Consider the following 17,117-nt stretch of genomic DNA (forward strand, 5'->3'; position numbering starts at 1 on the left):
ACTTTTGGCCATTCACCTATAGCACAACCCAGAGATGTGTCATCATCATATTATAGATTGTTTCATTTTAATGAAACCAAAGAAATGAAACAGTGTTTTTAGTGTTGTACGATCATGTAAGATCAACTATATGACTGTGACTGTGGCAATGAGAAACTCAGGAGGGGCTCCTGAAGGCATCACTAGTGCAGATCAGAGTTGTGTGCGGTCTGTTCGTTGTGTTTGCTGCTGGCTCCCCTCTGTCCTCCATTAGAGCTCGGCTCCATCCCCGCTGTACGGCGCAGGCCCGAAGTAGCGCAGCCGCTCTGAGGTTAGTGCCCTACCGCGCAATCTCCATCTATTTCAGCCCCGGCGCAGCCGCATCATCGAACCCGGCAGCGTTGGGGTGAAAGATGCAGATTGTTTAGATGTTGACTGGAGCAGGATTGTGATGCATATGTGACTTTTTTGCGGGGAATCATGATGTAGGCGCGTTATCGACAACAAGCTCAGATAGAGTAGAATAGCTGTGGTTGAGACACAGGCCGCTGGGCCTGTTGTAGCGCTCTGTTTTGTTTCATATTGCGCGGGTTTCGTGCTGGCTGCTGCGCTCCTAACGTTTCCTTTCACTGCACACTGAATTAATTCATACTCCGTGCTCGATCATCAAAAAATCGTCTCCTCTTCTCGATCACAGCTAATGTCCATTCATATGACCGAAACTGCAGCGCCAAATGGTTAGCTAGCTAGCTAATTAGCCAAATGTAGGACATTGCTAGCTTAGCTCGGTTGGGCAGTCGTTGTCAACCAACCGGCAAGTCGGCTAACAGTAGAGCACTGTAACGCTTTAGCAATAACAATATCTGTACAACACAGGCAGTTACAGTTACCTACTGTGTGCTGAGGAGAAATTGCCTTATTCCTGACCATAGATCAGATTATATATCAACGTTTTTTAGTTGTGCACCGATTCGTGCATCTGCCCATTGATCCTATCTGCAGCTACAGTTTATGTACTGTAGTTCAGACAGGGGATATTAGATGCAAATAAACATGTCTGTCTGTTTTTAATGACAGAATTTTGTCTCCTTATGTTTTGTCATGTTTTTATTTGTTGGTATCAATGTTCCTGTTTAAGTCTCTTATAAGAGAAAATAATCATGTACTGAACACACCTGTTTAAAGACATATTTCCGTAAATCATCTGCCCACTGTGAAATAAGTGAACACGTTATCCCCATTAAACTGCCTTAGTAGCTCATTTCATTCAAAAAACAGGTCCCCAGTGACCATATATCGATTGAGTCATGGATTTCTAAGTGAACAAAGCATATTGTGTGTGTACGTTTTCAAGTGTTTTGTTAAACCTCATTTGAATGAGTGATTTTCAACCCTCCACCAGGCTGTAATATCACTCCACTCCACACACGTGTGCAGTTCACCAATGAATCTGACACTGACTGTCTCACACCGTGACAACATCTAAACTTTTCACTATCAGAAATTTCCTTTCAGTCGGCTGTATTTGAAACTATGGTATGAATGTGACTACTGCTAGGCAAGATATATTGTTGTGTTGCAACATATCGCAATGTATGTGTTGCAATATAGATGTGTTGATGCATGTGTTGCATATTCATCCCGTGTAAGACCTATTATTCAACACATAATAAACAGGACAATAAATCAATTTTTTCATGCTTTGATTAAAGTAATATCTTTCCAAAAATGAAACTAATGGTTGATACAATGTGAAGCCCTCTAGAGGCAGAGCAGCAGTGGTGCAATCAATGCAGTCAGACAAGAAGCACAAAGACATCTGCAGGCTCAGTTTTACATTTTTGATATACACATTTTTTGGCCGGTAGTAAAGAGACTTGTGCACATATGTACTAAAGTCTACTGTGAAAATAAATGATGATGGTGGCAACTGTGCATGGTGACAGGTTTGCCTTACATTGCTTGCATTCATTGTCTTGTCATTAAGTCAAACTAGATACTTTATTTTAAATCATAAGCCTGAGTTTGTAGCATAGTTATGCTGTCATATAATTTCATCCTACAACATAAATAATAGGAGGACAAATGGGTAGTTTTATTATTGTGTGTATGCAGTAATATGTATCTGCTAAACTGTACATATATAGTCAGTAGTTCTGTGCTATTATAAAGAGTAGATGGAATTCACCCAGGCACCATATGGGGGTAAAACGATTCCTATCATTAACTTATGCTGCATCTCTCTTTTTCCTTTCCTTTTTTTTTCTTTTCTCTTTCAGTCATTGTACTGTTAATCTAGCTGTGTAGACCAGGTGGCCGGTAATGGAGGAGCACACAGTTCACCAGACAGAACACATGACCACCATCGAGGCCAGCGCCGTCAGCCAACAGGTCCAGCAGGTGCACTTAGATGCATAATAATTAAATAGTGGAAACCAGAGGGGCAATCATTATTCTTATCACAAGTTCAGTTATTCGCAGGATGTCTGAACTATTTTACCAACCAGATGGATCTGTAGGCTGAACCAGAAATTTAAACCAATTTTACCTGCTTCTTTACTGTATATAGGTACATGTGGCCACCTTTACTGAAACATCCATGATGAGTGCTGAGGAAGACTCAACGTCTTCGCCGGATGATGATCCTTATGACGACACAGACATCCTCAACTCGGCTGGCACGGATGAGGTCACCGCCCACCTGGCTGCTGCAGGTAAGTCTAAGCTCTGTCCAGCAGGGAGAAACGGGACAAAGACAGTCATCTGCACAAAACAAACCAGACCATGTGTTTTTTTTTTTGTTTTTTTTTTTAAATATAGCATCTCTGATGGATTCTACTGATTCAGTAAAACACTCATGGCATCTTGATTTCAGTGTAATGTTTTTAACTGAACAGCAGGTGGTGCCAGTGCACTGTTTTGCGGAGGCAGTGCACTCTAATATGCTCCCTCCTGTCCAGCTCCTGACAACACTTGTTTGTCTTTTGACTTTTTGAGTTGACATGGTGCCAAATGGTGCCAGTGAGCTGCAATTGCAACCCAGCTCCATGTTAATCCTCACTATAATCCTTTTCAATAGCAAATGTCAAAATCAAACCAAAAGCGAAGAATAACAACATGCACATAAGCCATACGTTTAAGAAAATTGTTGCACAACTGCAGTCATACACAACATACAGTGTGGTGTTTATTCTGATGACCTGTCTGTTTTACCTGCACACAAGCTTGTTCTTTCTTCTTTTCTCAGGGCCAGTAGGCATGGCAGCTGCTGCTGCCGTGGCAACAGGTAAGAAAAGAAAGAGGCCTCACATCTTTGAATCCAACCCCTCCATCCGCAAGAGGCAGCAGACCCGTCTGCTCAGGTGAGCTTTACACACCAACAAAACCATCTCTTCCTAATCCCTCTGCCGCGTATGTTCCTTCAACAGCTACAATGCCAAAAATGTCACTTTTGGCATTGTACTTTGTTGCTTTTATTCTGAAGCAGATAATAAATGCCGGCGTATGCTTACAGGAAACTAAGAGCCACACTGGATGAGTACACCACCAGAGTGGGCCAGCAGGCCATAGTGCTGTGTATTTCTCCCTCCAAACCCAACCCAGTGTTCAAGGTGTTTGGTGCTGCTCCTCTGGAGAATGTGGTGAGTATTATAACATTTACCAACAGCATAAAGGAAACAATATATTTGATTTTTAATGATATAAAACAATGGAAGGCAAGATTTTTATTAGCAAATGTCTGGTATTTTTACCTGATGATTAAATGATCATCCAAAATGGAGTCAGTTCATTTTCTGTTGATTGAGCTGATAATTAGCAAAAAGTTCCAGCCCTAAACTGAAACCCTGTGCCGCAACTGTCTCTCTATTGTCTAGGTGAGAAAGTATAAGAGCATGATGTTGGAGGATCTGGAGAACGCCCTGGCTGAACATGCCCCTGCAGGTGGAGAGCTGGCCTCAGAGCTGCCCCCCCTCACCATTGATGGCATCCCTGTCTCTGTGGACAAGATGACCCAGGTCAGGCTCAGTACTCTCTCTGCTCATCTGGTGTGGTTCAACCCTCTCGAGTGAAACAACCTCATATATCAAGAAGTATACAGCTGCTTCCTTTGACAAAGCCACACATTCGTCTCTCTTTTGGTGTCTGAGATGTAAATGCAACGTCGGTGTTCCCAGCAGGGGGCACCAGTTGGCAACAAATCAGGTTCACAGACTGTTTTATGTCTGTTGTGAGCAAGAACTCAGCTAGCTATAAGCATCAAGGTCAGACACTCATTTGTAGTTGTTTTCGCATGTCCATCGGATGAGTTTGATTCATGCATTGTAATTCAGCCATACAGTATACCTGAGGCACTGCTGGTCTGCATCTGAAAACAAGCAAAGCCTCATCTCTCTGTAGACAGGCTGTGGTAGCAGTGAGAGGAGGTGCAGAGTAGACTGCTCCTGGTAGGCCTTTCACTGCATTAGCACCACTCGCAGCCTGAGTCCTCTCTTCACCCGAGGGATCCCGGCTTGTTTACTCTGCTATCCCAGTGCTGCTGACGCATTCTCTGGATCATTGTCAGAGTAGCCAGCATGACAGTGGCCCTCAGAGACGGTCCTCAACCCTGGGAGCCAATCCCAGCCAATCCCAGGGCCGGATGAGTCCTCGGAGGGCAGGTGTTAGTTGGTGCTTGTTTTTCTGGAGGTTGTAGGATGAGATTATCATGAGTAACCTGTTGCCTCACTCAGCTTCGCCAAGCCAGGTGGAACAGTGTGGGCGGGTGTTTTCAGAGGTATATGTGTGCCATGTGTTGGAGACAGGATGTTGTCCAGTCCCTCTGGGAAAGGTTGATGAACCTTGGAAGTGGAGAGCATGAATATGAGAGATCTGCGATGACAGGGAGCTATTTCACACTTAGTTTTCCTGTTCAATAATGGGAAGACCCTGTTGTCTTCTATATAGACATCTGCAGTAGGTTTTGTGCAGCTGAAGAAATCCCAAGTGAGGTTTAGTGACGCAGGCAGAGGCCCTGGCCAGTCCAATATGTGGAGCATCTGTAGCAGGTGATCCTGGGACTAGCCTGAGCCCATAATTACCCCCTAGCCTTGTTAGGGCCAGGGACCCGGCAACATAGCCACCTTCCTAAATGCTGATTGGACCATTGCTTGGAGGATTAGGATTGGGGGGTGGGGTGGTGGGTGCCAAGACAACATGCCACTTAACTCACTAGCCACTGTAATTAGGCCATCTGGCCTTGCAAACATGCACCCACATACATCCACACCAGCCACAGGTGGAGATGCAAAAACCTTTTGGCTACCAAGTCCTTTTTTCCTGGGCCAGTCCAAGTTGTCAGCTCAGTGTTGTGCTGAAGACTGGATGCAGTCTTTGTTTTTCCAAAGCTGTTGTGATAAAGTATCGACCGTCCATTTTCTTTCAAGACCCATTTTGTCATATCTCTTGCACTGAGGAACTATGTATTGGTGGTTTGTGAGTTTAAAGGGGGAGGGGGGAGGGATTTATTTCCTCCGGAACCAAATTTAGCCCGTGATGTCAAGGCAGGCAGACGCTGCAGTGCCTCATTGTGCAATATAATCCCTCAGTGATGCTTGCATATTACCAGGACACTGAGGACATTGGCACTAAGCCCCACCCTCAGCCTGTCAGTGAGTGTGAGTGTATGCCTTGTCCTGGAAGTGTTGATGTGATGGTGAGGGGATGTGCATGCTACTCGCTAGTGCACCTAAAGCATGTATGCTGGCGGTTGATCAATAGCAAGCAAATCTGATTAGCTCAAGACCACACATGACACAAGGACTCAAAAGCAATTCAGTATACAATATATCAGGTCTATGGTCACCTCTCTTTGGGTTATCTGGCTTCCCTAAACCTACACTCTGTTGCTAGTGTATCAGATGGACCTAGCTAAAACTAGTTCACCCCATTTTTTTCAGTGAGGATAGACTAAATATTAGACCCCTGCAAATCAATGCAAACTACATCTTCCAGGTGTCCTAAAGGTGAATCATCACCTCTCTGACAGTTTCCAAAAACCTAACATTATAACCTGAATGTAGAAGGTATTAATTATACAGATTTTATATTTTATATAGCTTTAGTTTTAGCTAGACTTTTCCTTTTCCTAATAAACTGGCAACTGAGTAGTTCTCCTGAATCAACTGATTTAAAGTAACTGCTAACTGGTTAAACCTGGTTTCTTTGTAAAAAATCTCCAAAGATTAATAAAGTCAGATGAATAAACCTTTTCACCTATACAACATATTGGCAGTTTTGTCTTGATAAGTAACAAAAAACTGCAGCAGAGAAACACCTTAAATATGTTCAGGTAAATTAAAAATAAAGTACCTGCACCTATCTTAGTCACAATTATTTAACAAAACCAAAATAATTTATAAACTCCATCAGCAGGTCTCCCCTGATTAATTCACTCTTTTGAAATAACTGAAAGTAACAACCCCACTGTACCTCTGCGATCTAAAGATACATGTTGAGTGCTGGTCTCAGAACTCCAGGACAAAGCAATCAGCCCACAATTAGAGGACCTTTTTTTAGTTCTAACGACCTGCACTAAAAAGAGGTTTGGCTCCCTTAGTTGTTTGTGAATACACTCAAATATAATGGACAAGCATTCATTGATAGAGTCAGATGCAGCCACAGTAATGAAATAATAACAACAGTCTCTGCACAAGTCCATAAAATACCACACGTCATGAGTGATCAAAGTTAATCTAATGTTTTTGTTTGACATTGATTTTCTTTTCAACAATATTGAAACGTTTCTCCTTATTAATACCTATGCTGAGTGTACTGGAGCCTTTGCTGGGACATGTTGACTGCTGGACTGTGGTGGATCAACCCTGATGGTTCTCATGGTGTCTGTCTGACACATCAGGCTGGAGCCACAGCCATAGATTGGTCTGTTAATAAACATGAGCGCATTGTTCTCCTTTTAGAAAGCCTGTTTCTATTTGCAGGCCATGACCACTTCAGCACCCGGCTGCAGGTACCGGATCAATACCCGCCTCCTGCTGCCTGCCTCAAGGGCGTGTGTGTGTGTGCGTGTGTGTGTGTGTGTGTGTGTGTGTGAGAGAGAGAGACAGAGACACTGCAGCTCTCCACTTTGGAGTTTTGGTGTCTGTATCATGTCTTTTCTCTGTGTACTTGTCCTCTGCTTCAGGCCCAGCTGCGAGCGTTCATCCCTGAGATGCTGAAGTATTCAACAGGCCGAGGGAAGCCTGGCTGGGGTAAGGAGAGCTGCAAGCCAGTGTGGTGGCCTGAGGATATCCCTTGGGCCAATGTCCGCAGTGACGTCCGCACAGAGGAGCAGAAACAGAGGGTGAGAAAAAAAAAACTGGTGTAATGATGTCATACTTTGTTGATCGCTGCAGGGAAAGTCTCAATCTCTACACTATACAGTGACGGTAAAATAGTTTTTAAGCATTTTCCAAGAGCTGCCATGTCTGTTTTTGTAGATTAGGAACCAAGGTGGCACTAAACTACACAGGTGCCTGATTTTGCAGTCGTAAGGAGGTTGCTTTTAAAACAGCGTTTTTCATCCCATTCTCTCTGTATTAAATGGTATCTGATGAACTGGAATCTATATATGTTTTCTCTCTTGGCCATGAGTTACCTGTGGGACAACAGAAAATTTGTAATGAGGTGTTCAGTGTCAGCAGTCTTAAAATCAATATGTAGAATTACACACATGAACTCATGTTTTTAATTCCCCAGGTGTCTTGGACGCAGGCGCTGCGGACCATCGTGAAGAACTGCTACAAGCAGCATGGCCGTGAGGATCTGTTGTATGCTTTTGAAGACCAGCAGGTAACCACGGCAACAACCACCCAGCACCACCTGGCCACAGCACAGAGCATCGCTCACCTTGTGCCCTCACAAACTGTGGTACAGACCATCAACAACCCTGATGGAACAGTCTCGCTCATTCAGGTGCATTTCTTTTGATGATTGCTCATTATACATTATAGTAGCACTTTCTCAAATTCAAATCTTTCTTAGTTTTTCTAAAGTTTAATGTGTGAATTTTGTGACTGCATCTCTCAGGTTGGCACAGGACACACAGTTGCCACTCTGGCAGATGCCTCAGAGCTGCCTGGTGTGACGGTGGCACAGGTTAACTACTCCACTGTGACTGATGGAGAGGTAACAGCCACATGCACTCACACACACCTCTAACTTTTTTATACATAACCACAGTATGAAACATGGTAGTGTCTACACATCCTGACTGTAGTGATGGACTCCAAATCAACTACTCCTTAATTTCCTAAAACGCATTAATTGATAGATGCAACACACAAATGCCTCAATGACAAAAACAAAGAATACTGCGGCAGATTAGATGCATTGATAAAGTGCCTTCTATGGGAGCTGTCCATTCAGCACCACACAATCAAAACACAAGCCTGAAGGGCCAACAATCCAGTAACAGCAGTTTTTGGCTCTTGGTCTTTATGACCCCATTGCTGATGCTCAGATATTTTTTGGCATGACACTGTATTATTTCTCCAGGTGGAGCAGAACTGGGCCACCCTCCAGAGCGGGGAGATGACAATCCAAACCACTCAAGCGTCAGAGGCCACGCAGGCAGTAGCGTCCCTGGCTGAAGCTGCGGTCGCTGCCAGTCAGGAGATGCAACCCGGAGCCACTGTCACAATGGCTCTCAACAGGTGATACTGAGAGGATTTAATATTATAGTTGCCAGTTTTGTGGACGGGGAACAAGGCTTTCAAAGTCACAAGTAAACAGCGTTTTGATGAAAGTATAACACAGCGCTTTAACGCTGGCTTCTCAGAGGAAGGCAACATGAGAAAAAAGGTTCAAGCAGTGGCATGGCGTCAGGACAAACAAGACAAGCAGTTCTAGACCAATAAAAGCTGAAAATAAAGACCAATTAGATCAATACCGAAGTGAAAGTGATATCTCTCCTTACAGCACTTGTGGCCGTAGCAGGCCATTGTCTCTGGAAGCTAGGTTGACCACCAGCTGTCGCAGCTATCATTTCTGTTATTCACGTGGACGTGGACGTGGATGTGGACGCGGCCATGTCCCATTGACAAAGGCTGGGGCTTGTCAAGCAGAGCGGAGAGGTGACTAACTATAGCTAGCCACAGACAAGTGTCAACTGCCCTTGACTCAGTTAAGATACACATGCACAGATGCTTGTGGAAACTGTACTTGCATATAGGAAAGTTCATTCAACAAGTCTTTTAAGTGGTAGAAGTAGCAAGTAAATGAGCAAATAACGCTGTGATTTATCATCTTAAATCAGTACAGGTTTCTCACTAAACATCTTGGAGCTCAGGCGTATTGTACATTTTGAAGATTACCTAGAAGGGATTTTCTTTTTAGACATTTCCCTCTATACTGTACATTTTGTATGTTTACTGTCAGTTCAAAGGAGTAATCCTAATACTTCTTCAGCCAGGAAGGAGTGCAAAAAGGTGAAGATGTCCAGGCAGAGTGCAACAAGATGCAGGAGAGAGACTCTCAGCACAGGAAAGTCAGGCAGACAGAACAGGCCTTGAGTTTAAGAGAGATTTGCTACTGCTACTGCTACATGAAAAGGTATTTTGTTGGTTCTTCGGCTCTGCTTGCCTATCTGTAAATGTCACCGCACGCCACTGGGTTCCAACAGTAGGGCAAAGTTACATGGGAGATTTGGTGGAGAAGAGCTTTGTTCAAATCTAGGTCTACAATTAGCAAACCTTTTGAAGAATCCTAGTCCTCTTGAAGTAGACCTATCTCATGAATATTAATGAATACATCAGTCGTATAATAGACTTTACTTAACATCCATGACTAGTATCCTCAGGTCATTAATGTCCACAATTAAAAATGTGTAAATAGAGTAGAGACAGTGGTGGGTTTTGTGTTTAGCTTTCACTGACACAACCCTCATGGGTGTTCAGTCACTGGTGGCGGAAGACGAATCCATAATTGCACAGGCAGCTCTAACAACTGGACGAGAACGAGGACAACTGTCAGGGCAGGTCACCGGGGTCCCCTGGAGATCGTCAACTACCTCTGATCCTGGTTCAGCAGCTAATTAATTAGCCTGTAGCTTTTAGAGCGGCAGCGTGCAAAGGTGCTCAGCCATTAAATTGGTTGTTAGCCACATATTTCCACGTGCTAATGGCTCAGTATAATTTTGTTTATTAAAGAACACTAGAGCAGGTGCTAAATATGTGATTGCATAGTGGTGTTAGTAAAGCCAGTAATGGTTTGAAATACGATCACTCGTAACCTGTAATGTAACACTGTGAGCAGTGAGTGGACAGTAAACTCTCATCTGTCATGAATATCTCAACCATTTACTGTAATAAACCATGTACAGGTGTTGTTGTTGGGCTGTTTTCCTGAAGGGAATTCAGTCACACACAAACACACTTGTATTCAGATGGGACCTACAACAGGATCTTAAACTATGTCCCATGGAGGGCCAAGTGTCTGCAGGATCTGATTACAACACAAGAATACAGCAGCTTGGAAATCTCAGTGAATTAATGACATCGCTATGTATTCATGTTAGTTACCTGTTACAATCTACAGACCTGTAGGCATTTATCAGCCTACAGTTTTGATTGTCATGATTCTCAGGCGAAGGTCTTACAGGCCTTTTTAATTTGCTGAGATCATCAGCCAGACTCACCGAGATACTCAGCCAGCTCACTGAGATGTGAGCTGGTTTTTTCCCTGCAGTACTGTCAAGGCAATAATTTCAGATGTGTATGGGTATGTCCCATTGGGGCTTGTTACCTGTACCCACCTGAGTCCCCCCCCCCCCCCCCCCCCCTTACCCTCTTCTCTTCCTTCCCCTCCTGCTGTTTACCTGTGCTGAGCCACTGTGGGCTCTCTGCTCCACAGGCTCTGGAACATTTTGTCTCTGTTTTCCAGCTCCAGAGGGAGAGTAGAGCCTCTTTCTCTTGCTGCCTTTTCTGCTGTAATGACACTGGCACCAAATATGACACCATACAGTGTGACAAAATTCATCAGACACGGTCGACTGCAATTAGTAAAGCTCTTCAATCCACTGCCCCGCTTCCCATTGCTTTGATTATTAAATGTGCAGACATGTAATGAAGTTGTTATATTTGTTGCACAGCAAGCCGTAGTGTGATGGCTGAAAGCATCCAGTTGGGTGTCATTCATATACAGCCACAGTGTGAATGCATCATTGCTGTCTTCTGTCTCTGTCTGTACTCTCACAGCTCCTCCTTCTCCTTATCTGTCCGTCTGCATTTGTATCTCAGATGTGATTATGAACCAAGCTGTGAACAGTTCCATTAGTTCATAACGAAGCTGGTGTGGTAATAGGCTCGTGGTAAATCCACTGGATGAATCTGGTTAATAAAACTGCTTTGTTAGGCCTGCAGCACCTGGCGTTTAGGGAGATGTGACAGATTCTCCATAAGTCCAGACTAGAAAAGCCTCTTACAGCTCATACACTCCTACCTCTTCACCCCACATCACTCTAATAACCCTTGCCTTTGTGAGAACACTGGTTGTGTGTGTGTGTGTGTGTGTGTGTGTGTGTGTGTGTGTGTGTGTGTGCGCGCGTGCGTGCGCGCATTTGCTGACATTTTCACATACTGTACACTATATCTGATGTGCTATTCGTCTGTGTGTGTGTGTGTGTTGCAGTGAGGCAGCAGCCCATGCCGTAGCGACGTTGGCAGAGGCCACTCTACAAGGCGGAGGGCAGATTGTCCTGGCGGAGACGGCAGCTGCTGTTGGGGCACTAGCCGGGGTTCAGGATGCCACAGGTACATACTCATCCCTAATGTTTTTATCAACACGACAAACACTGAGACAACATGCAAAATACACCTCATACAAATACACCCGCCCTCTAGCATCACATACAGTTTAAGGTCAATTTTGGCTTGAGATGATAATTTAATTGGGTGTCTCTGGTGTCTATGGAAAATTTTGTCAATAAAAAGCTTGGGGAGCCCTCCGAATTCATTTTTCTTTCATCAGTTGAACTAGTTTCTTCGTACCGTGATATCTGTTTTTCGTAGCTCATGTAGAAATTAACCAGCTGATAAATATTAAAATGACATAATGATTTTCGGTGACTCAAATGGTCACTCAAAAATACTGTATGTTAGGAGCATTTTGTACCAGACATTTTCTATTGTGACAAGTGGATATACAACAACATATTTTTGGCATCACATCTTTTCTAATTGGTACTTGTGTGTGTGTTCCCCAGCCAATGGCATTTCTAATTAGTTTCACCAACCATAAGCTTTCCTGCAGTAGCACTGCAGTGAGGCCTCTAAACTCCTACACTCTAATCTACTCTGTGCTGATGTGACAGATTGTGTTTTTGTGTGTGTGTCTTGTAGGAGCACTCCTTTCTTTTAATGAGGCGTTAGCTGCGTGACCCTGCCGTAAACCCTCCTCACATACATGCTGAATGCACTGCTGTGGCAGTGTGTGTGTGTGTGTGTGTCGGCTGGGACTGGAACAGTTTATAGTGACAGCCTCACACTCTTGTTGGAGAGCATTAGGAACAATTTTAAGCATATGTTCGGTCGATATCCTCAGGGCGGGATACTGCTTGTCAATGAGTAACATCAGGGGACACTGTGCTAATCTAATGATGATGTTGTTGTAAATGTCAGTATCCTATTGCACATGAATACAGATATACAGGTGAAACTAAGCACAACATACGTTAGATATTGAATCTTTTTCTAGCCATGACCTTCTCATTGTCGGCACACTGTGACATAAGACTTAACGCCTTTTATAATTAGGTTTAGCAAATGCTGGCTTAATAGCAATTCAATTCAATTATTATTATCCTTTCATTTTTAATTTGTTGCTGAAGCCTAATCAATTCAATTCAATAATTTCTTTTAGCGGACTGATGCTTTGTGTCACGGTTATTTATGATCAATGTAATGATACAATAAATTAATTATTATACCCATATTCAAAGGTTTAGCTACAAACACGTCTTGTCAAGCTGTCAATCTTGCCATCAGTATTTATCAGTGGGATAAATACGCACACACACTTATAGAGAAGGACACTGGTCCTGGGGCATCAGTAGGTCCCTCAGGGGCCCTCCTAAAGAGCTTTGATCCACTCCATTATCAGTCCATGGTCTAATCACTGGGCCAGCTGTCAGCACACAACCCCAGGTTCTCTTGCTTGTCCATACACACACACACACACACACTCACACACACTATCACTATAAACATCAGAATCTTCGCCTTCTCAAAATTCAGACATATGTACATCTCCTCTTCTTACTGTCCATACCCTCCATTAGTGGAATCAACAGCACCGAGGTGAAGCATGTGTTTAAGCACCAAAGCAGCTTTTTCTTAATAGTTTAGTAGTTTAGTAGTGTTTTACTAAACTAAGTAGTTTTACTTAATAGTTCAAATTACTGATTTGAAATTGAACAAGTGGCTCTAATAGTGTTGTGTGAAACACTGCTGACTGTTGCAGGCACAGTTGGTAAACATAGTTTCTTTGGATTGCTTGCATTCTCTTGAGGGAGAGCTTTGCTGTAGTCGTGTATTCTAGTTGAAAGGGGCAAGAACAGAAACCTAATAGGGCGTGAAGGTGGCAGAAAATTGATTCCAATACCTTCGGTGTTTCTGTTGGCTGAAAAATTTTGCTTGTCTATAAAATCAGGTGCGGCCAAGTGAAATTACATTTCTTCATAGCAAGAAATGTCTTGATAAAACATTGAAATAAAAGATGGAATCTTACAAGTTTAAATAAGAAAACCTTCTACAACATTGTGCAGATGCAAAAATATCTATAGTGTTCCAGTCTATATTTACACATTTGTACACTAATGTAAATTCAAGTTATTTAAATCTAACGTCTGCAGCCTTTGTTGTTTGACATCTTGCTTCCTGAGGGGTCATTTGGCTGCAATAGCTCTCTTAAACAACTAATGGAGCTGCCAAAGCCAGTCCTTCTCCCCACTATTGACCTTAGCTAATCAGGGTAGTGCTACACAGGAGTGAAGAGCACCGTTTGAAGTGCACTGGCCCAGACACCGCTGATTGGCTTGTGTAGCGACCCTTCACTGACACAGGCATGCAGGCACGCACACACACACACACACACACACACACACACACACTGATACATACACAGGGCCACACCAGCCACGGCCCTTAATGTCTTAGTAACCACGTTGGAGTGGCCGAGGGAGGCACTTCACTCAGTAACTGTGCTGTGTCTGTACATCACGGTGCCAGGCCAATGCCCTGTTCCCTAAGCTCTCCCCCGTAATCACAGCCAGCACAATTACCTGCATCAGTACAACTTAACCCTGTCACAAATCACCGGCGAGTGGGCTTAGCAAGAGCCCACAGTAAAGGACCAACAAATTGCCAGCCTGACAAAAGGGGTCTTATTTTATTTTGGGGGAAATTCAGATGAACAATAACGACGAGGCTCGGTTTGTTTGTTTTTTACTCTTAAAACATTGTAGGGACTAAAATACATTAGAAAGCAGGCCATGACATGTCGCGTGCGAATCTGAAAGGATTCACGTGTGATGTGTATTTGGTGCGTTCAGTGTCCAGCTTCTTAGCTCACAGTAATGGAAGCCGGCATGAGCCACTGCCATCCCCTCCACTGACCTTCTTGCCTGCCTGTGACACTGTGACAGCTTGTAGGGTGGGGCAGAGGCCCACGTGACTGCAGCAATAATCCCCACAGGCAGAGACACACTCACAGCTGGGCCTGGGGGGGGGGGCAAGCTCGGGACGTTCAATCGGACCATTGTTCAGAAATGCCATCTCTGTAACATGGCTGCCTCCTGTCACAGACAACTACCTGGACTGGACTGACTCCTGAGATGTCCTCTGAGCAAAGACTGAATGAGCAGTATTTCTTAGTACTGGGGGTGCAATAAATGATTATTTTCATTATTGATTAATCTGTTGATTGCTTTTATTAATTGATCGATTGTGTATAAAACAGCATAAAATAGTGAAGGAAGCCCCGTTACAATTTCCCAGATGTTTTCAGATCGCTTGTTTTCTCCACCGTCTAAAACCCAACTTAGCATTTTTCCCTGATTAACTGATTCTAATAAATAACTGTTCATATCAGCAGCTCGGCTTGAATAAGACGAAGATTTCCTGCCACAAAATACTGTCAATATTGTCACTTGAATGGAGAAGTGGTCTCAGACTTTAAGACCTGAAAGTCTGTTTCCAATCTCACAGCTTGGACTGTAACTAAAGGTCATTATTTTTTTTTTTTTTAATGTAACATTTTATCAATTAAATGGTGGGAAATCCATCAGAAGTTCTGTGAGCCCAAAGCAATTTCTTCAAACTGTAAAATGACATTGAAAAAAGAAAAAGACAGGTCTTCACATTTGAACAAAGTTTGGTCAGTAAATGACTAACTGTTAAAAATTTCAGAATTGTTGTCGATAGGTTAAAAATGAAATTTAATGACGCTGGTCCTGTGTGTCTAAAGTCAAAATGTCCCACTTCTTCTCCTCAGGTCTCGTCCAGATCCCTGTCAGCATGTACCAGACTGTAGTGACCAGCCTCGCACAGGGCAACCGGCCCGTCCAGGTTGCCATGGCACCTGTCGCCACGCGCATAGACAACACTGTCACTCTGGATGGCCAGGCGGTGGAGGTTGTGACCCTGGAGCAGTGACAATTAAGACCCTGGAAGGAGTAGAAGGCACTGAATGGCCACCTTGGAGATTTTTTTGTCCTACTGTTTTCCAAGACATCACGCTGTGTACAATGTCAAATATATTTTTAAATGTACATCCGCAGGGGAGGTAAAAGTGGGTTATCAATGCATTGTGTTTACTATGTAAAAATATTGCTTTTGTTGGTGTAATAATTTTTTCCCATTTAGCTTAATGTTTTTTTGTTTTTTGTTTTTTTAGCTCGGTGATGTTGAGTATAGTATTTATTTCTTTACAATTAACCTTAAAACAAAGATGAACCAAAAAGCCCGGGAAGGAAAAGCCACCACTGCTTCACCCAGAGTGTGTTAACTATCATTGTTTTGGATTTTCTGTATCGTCTATGTGCTTGACTCTTCTGTTTTTAGGATACATTTAAAATCCAGTGCCACAGTCACAAACCACTCCTCTCTGTTTCCCATATCCTCGATCACTATTCTAAATTTCTCCCGATCCACCTCAGCTCGCCTGAAACTCTGAGCTGCAGACACTCCCAGACGTTTCTCTCACATTAGATGATGAATTATTATGTTGAAATACTGTCTTGTCGTGTGCTTTTTCCCTGTGACGTTTTACTGTTGCCCATGCACATGCCAAGATTTGTGAAGACTCAGGATATACATCAAGGTGTTTTTTACTGCTGGATTGCTGAGCTGACTTCTTGAAGCAGCCATTTTGTCTACCAAATCCATTTATTTACAGTGCATGGATAGGAGCACCCCTTGGTATATTATTTTTTAACATGAACTCCTTTGTATGTCACTTAGGACTTGGTGGTCTGCATCACTTTGTATATAACAGGAAGTTGGTCATACTTGGACAGGAGCTGCATTATTTGTGATGCAAATAAAAATTAAAAAAAGCATTTCTCTAAATCTTATAACAAAAACCATTGCTTGCCAAGAATCGACTGAGTTTGATGCAGCTGCAGTTGGTTCAACTCTCACCAAACGTGTATTTAAAAAAATAAAGTCCAATAGACTGGCTGCTCTTCACCATTCATAATGTTTCTCTTGTTTTTTCATCCACAAATCTTGACCATCAAGGAATACATGAATTGCATCATTAATCAATGTTTTGTGATGTGCTGAATCAAATGTGTTAAGGGTACCATAGCTAATTCATTTGGTTTCATATATTGCATATTTAATGTATGGCTCTCCCAATCCTTATCAACCCCCTATATGCAGCCATATACAGCAAAAAAGCTACTGTAAAATATCTGCTGAGTATCTTGAAAGAACAACTCAGACTTTTTACTCACTAGCTGGCAGAGACGAGAACAGCTACAGCGGTGAATGTAGAGCTTACATTTGACAGAACGACAAAAACATGACTACATGACAAATTGACTTGCGCCTAAGCCTTCTGATATGAATGACTAGATGCCCGCTCCGAGCACGAATATCAAG

At 43.1% G+C, this 17,117-nt stretch overlaps 1 protein-coding gene across 3 annotated transcripts; it reads left to right on the forward strand.

The window, feature by feature from the left end:
* Positions 1 to 220: 220 nt before the first annotated feature.
* nrf1 (nuclear respiratory factor 1) lies at positions 221 to 16,696 on the forward strand. Of its 3 annotated transcripts, none has more exons than XM_022749725.1 (12): positions 221 to 310; positions 2,259 to 2,379; positions 2,549 to 2,693; positions 3,227 to 3,341; positions 3,494 to 3,620; positions 3,855 to 3,995; positions 7,160 to 7,318; positions 7,714 to 7,929; positions 8,044 to 8,142; positions 8,512 to 8,669; positions 11,644 to 11,765; positions 15,505 to 16,696. In XM_022749725.1, the coding sequence occupies exons 2-12, from the start codon at positions 2,302 to 2,304 to the stop codon at positions 15,663 to 15,665; spliced, it is 1,521 nt and encodes a 506-aa protein (XP_022605446.1). In that variant the 5' UTR covers positions 221 to 310; positions 2,259 to 2,301; the 3' UTR covers positions 15,666 to 16,696. The 3 variants fall into 3 exon arrangements, with proteins under 3 accessions (XP_022605446.1, XP_022605447.1, XP_022605448.1); XM_022749726.1 differs by having other exon boundaries at positions 2,259 to 2,370; XM_022749727.1 differs by lacking the exon at positions 2,259 to 2,379 and having other exon boundaries at positions 227 to 310.
* The last annotated feature ends 421 nt before the right edge of the window (positions 16,697 to 17,117 follow it).

Source organism: Seriola dumerili, unplaced genomic scaffold, assembly GCF_002260705.1.
Source record: "Seriola dumerili isolate Sdu_G_001 unplaced genomic scaffold, Sdu_1.0 BDQW01000138.1, whole genome shotgun sequence".
Lineage (NCBI taxonomy): Eukaryota > Metazoa > Chordata > Actinopteri > Carangiformes > Carangidae > Seriola > Seriola dumerili.

Coding starts and splice junctions, on each gene's coding strand:
- nrf1 (XM_022749725.1), top strand. CDS start 2,302: ATGGAGGAGCACACAGTTCACCAGACAGAACACATGACCACCATCGAG. Junction 2,694..3,226: donor CGCCCACCTGGCTGCTGCAG/GTAAGTCTAAGC, acceptor TTCTTTTCTCAG/GGCCAGTAGGCATGGCAGCT. Junction 11,766..15,504: donor CGGGGTTCAGGATGCCACAG/GTACATACTCAT, acceptor TCTTCTCCTCAG/GTCTCGTCCAGATCCCTGTC.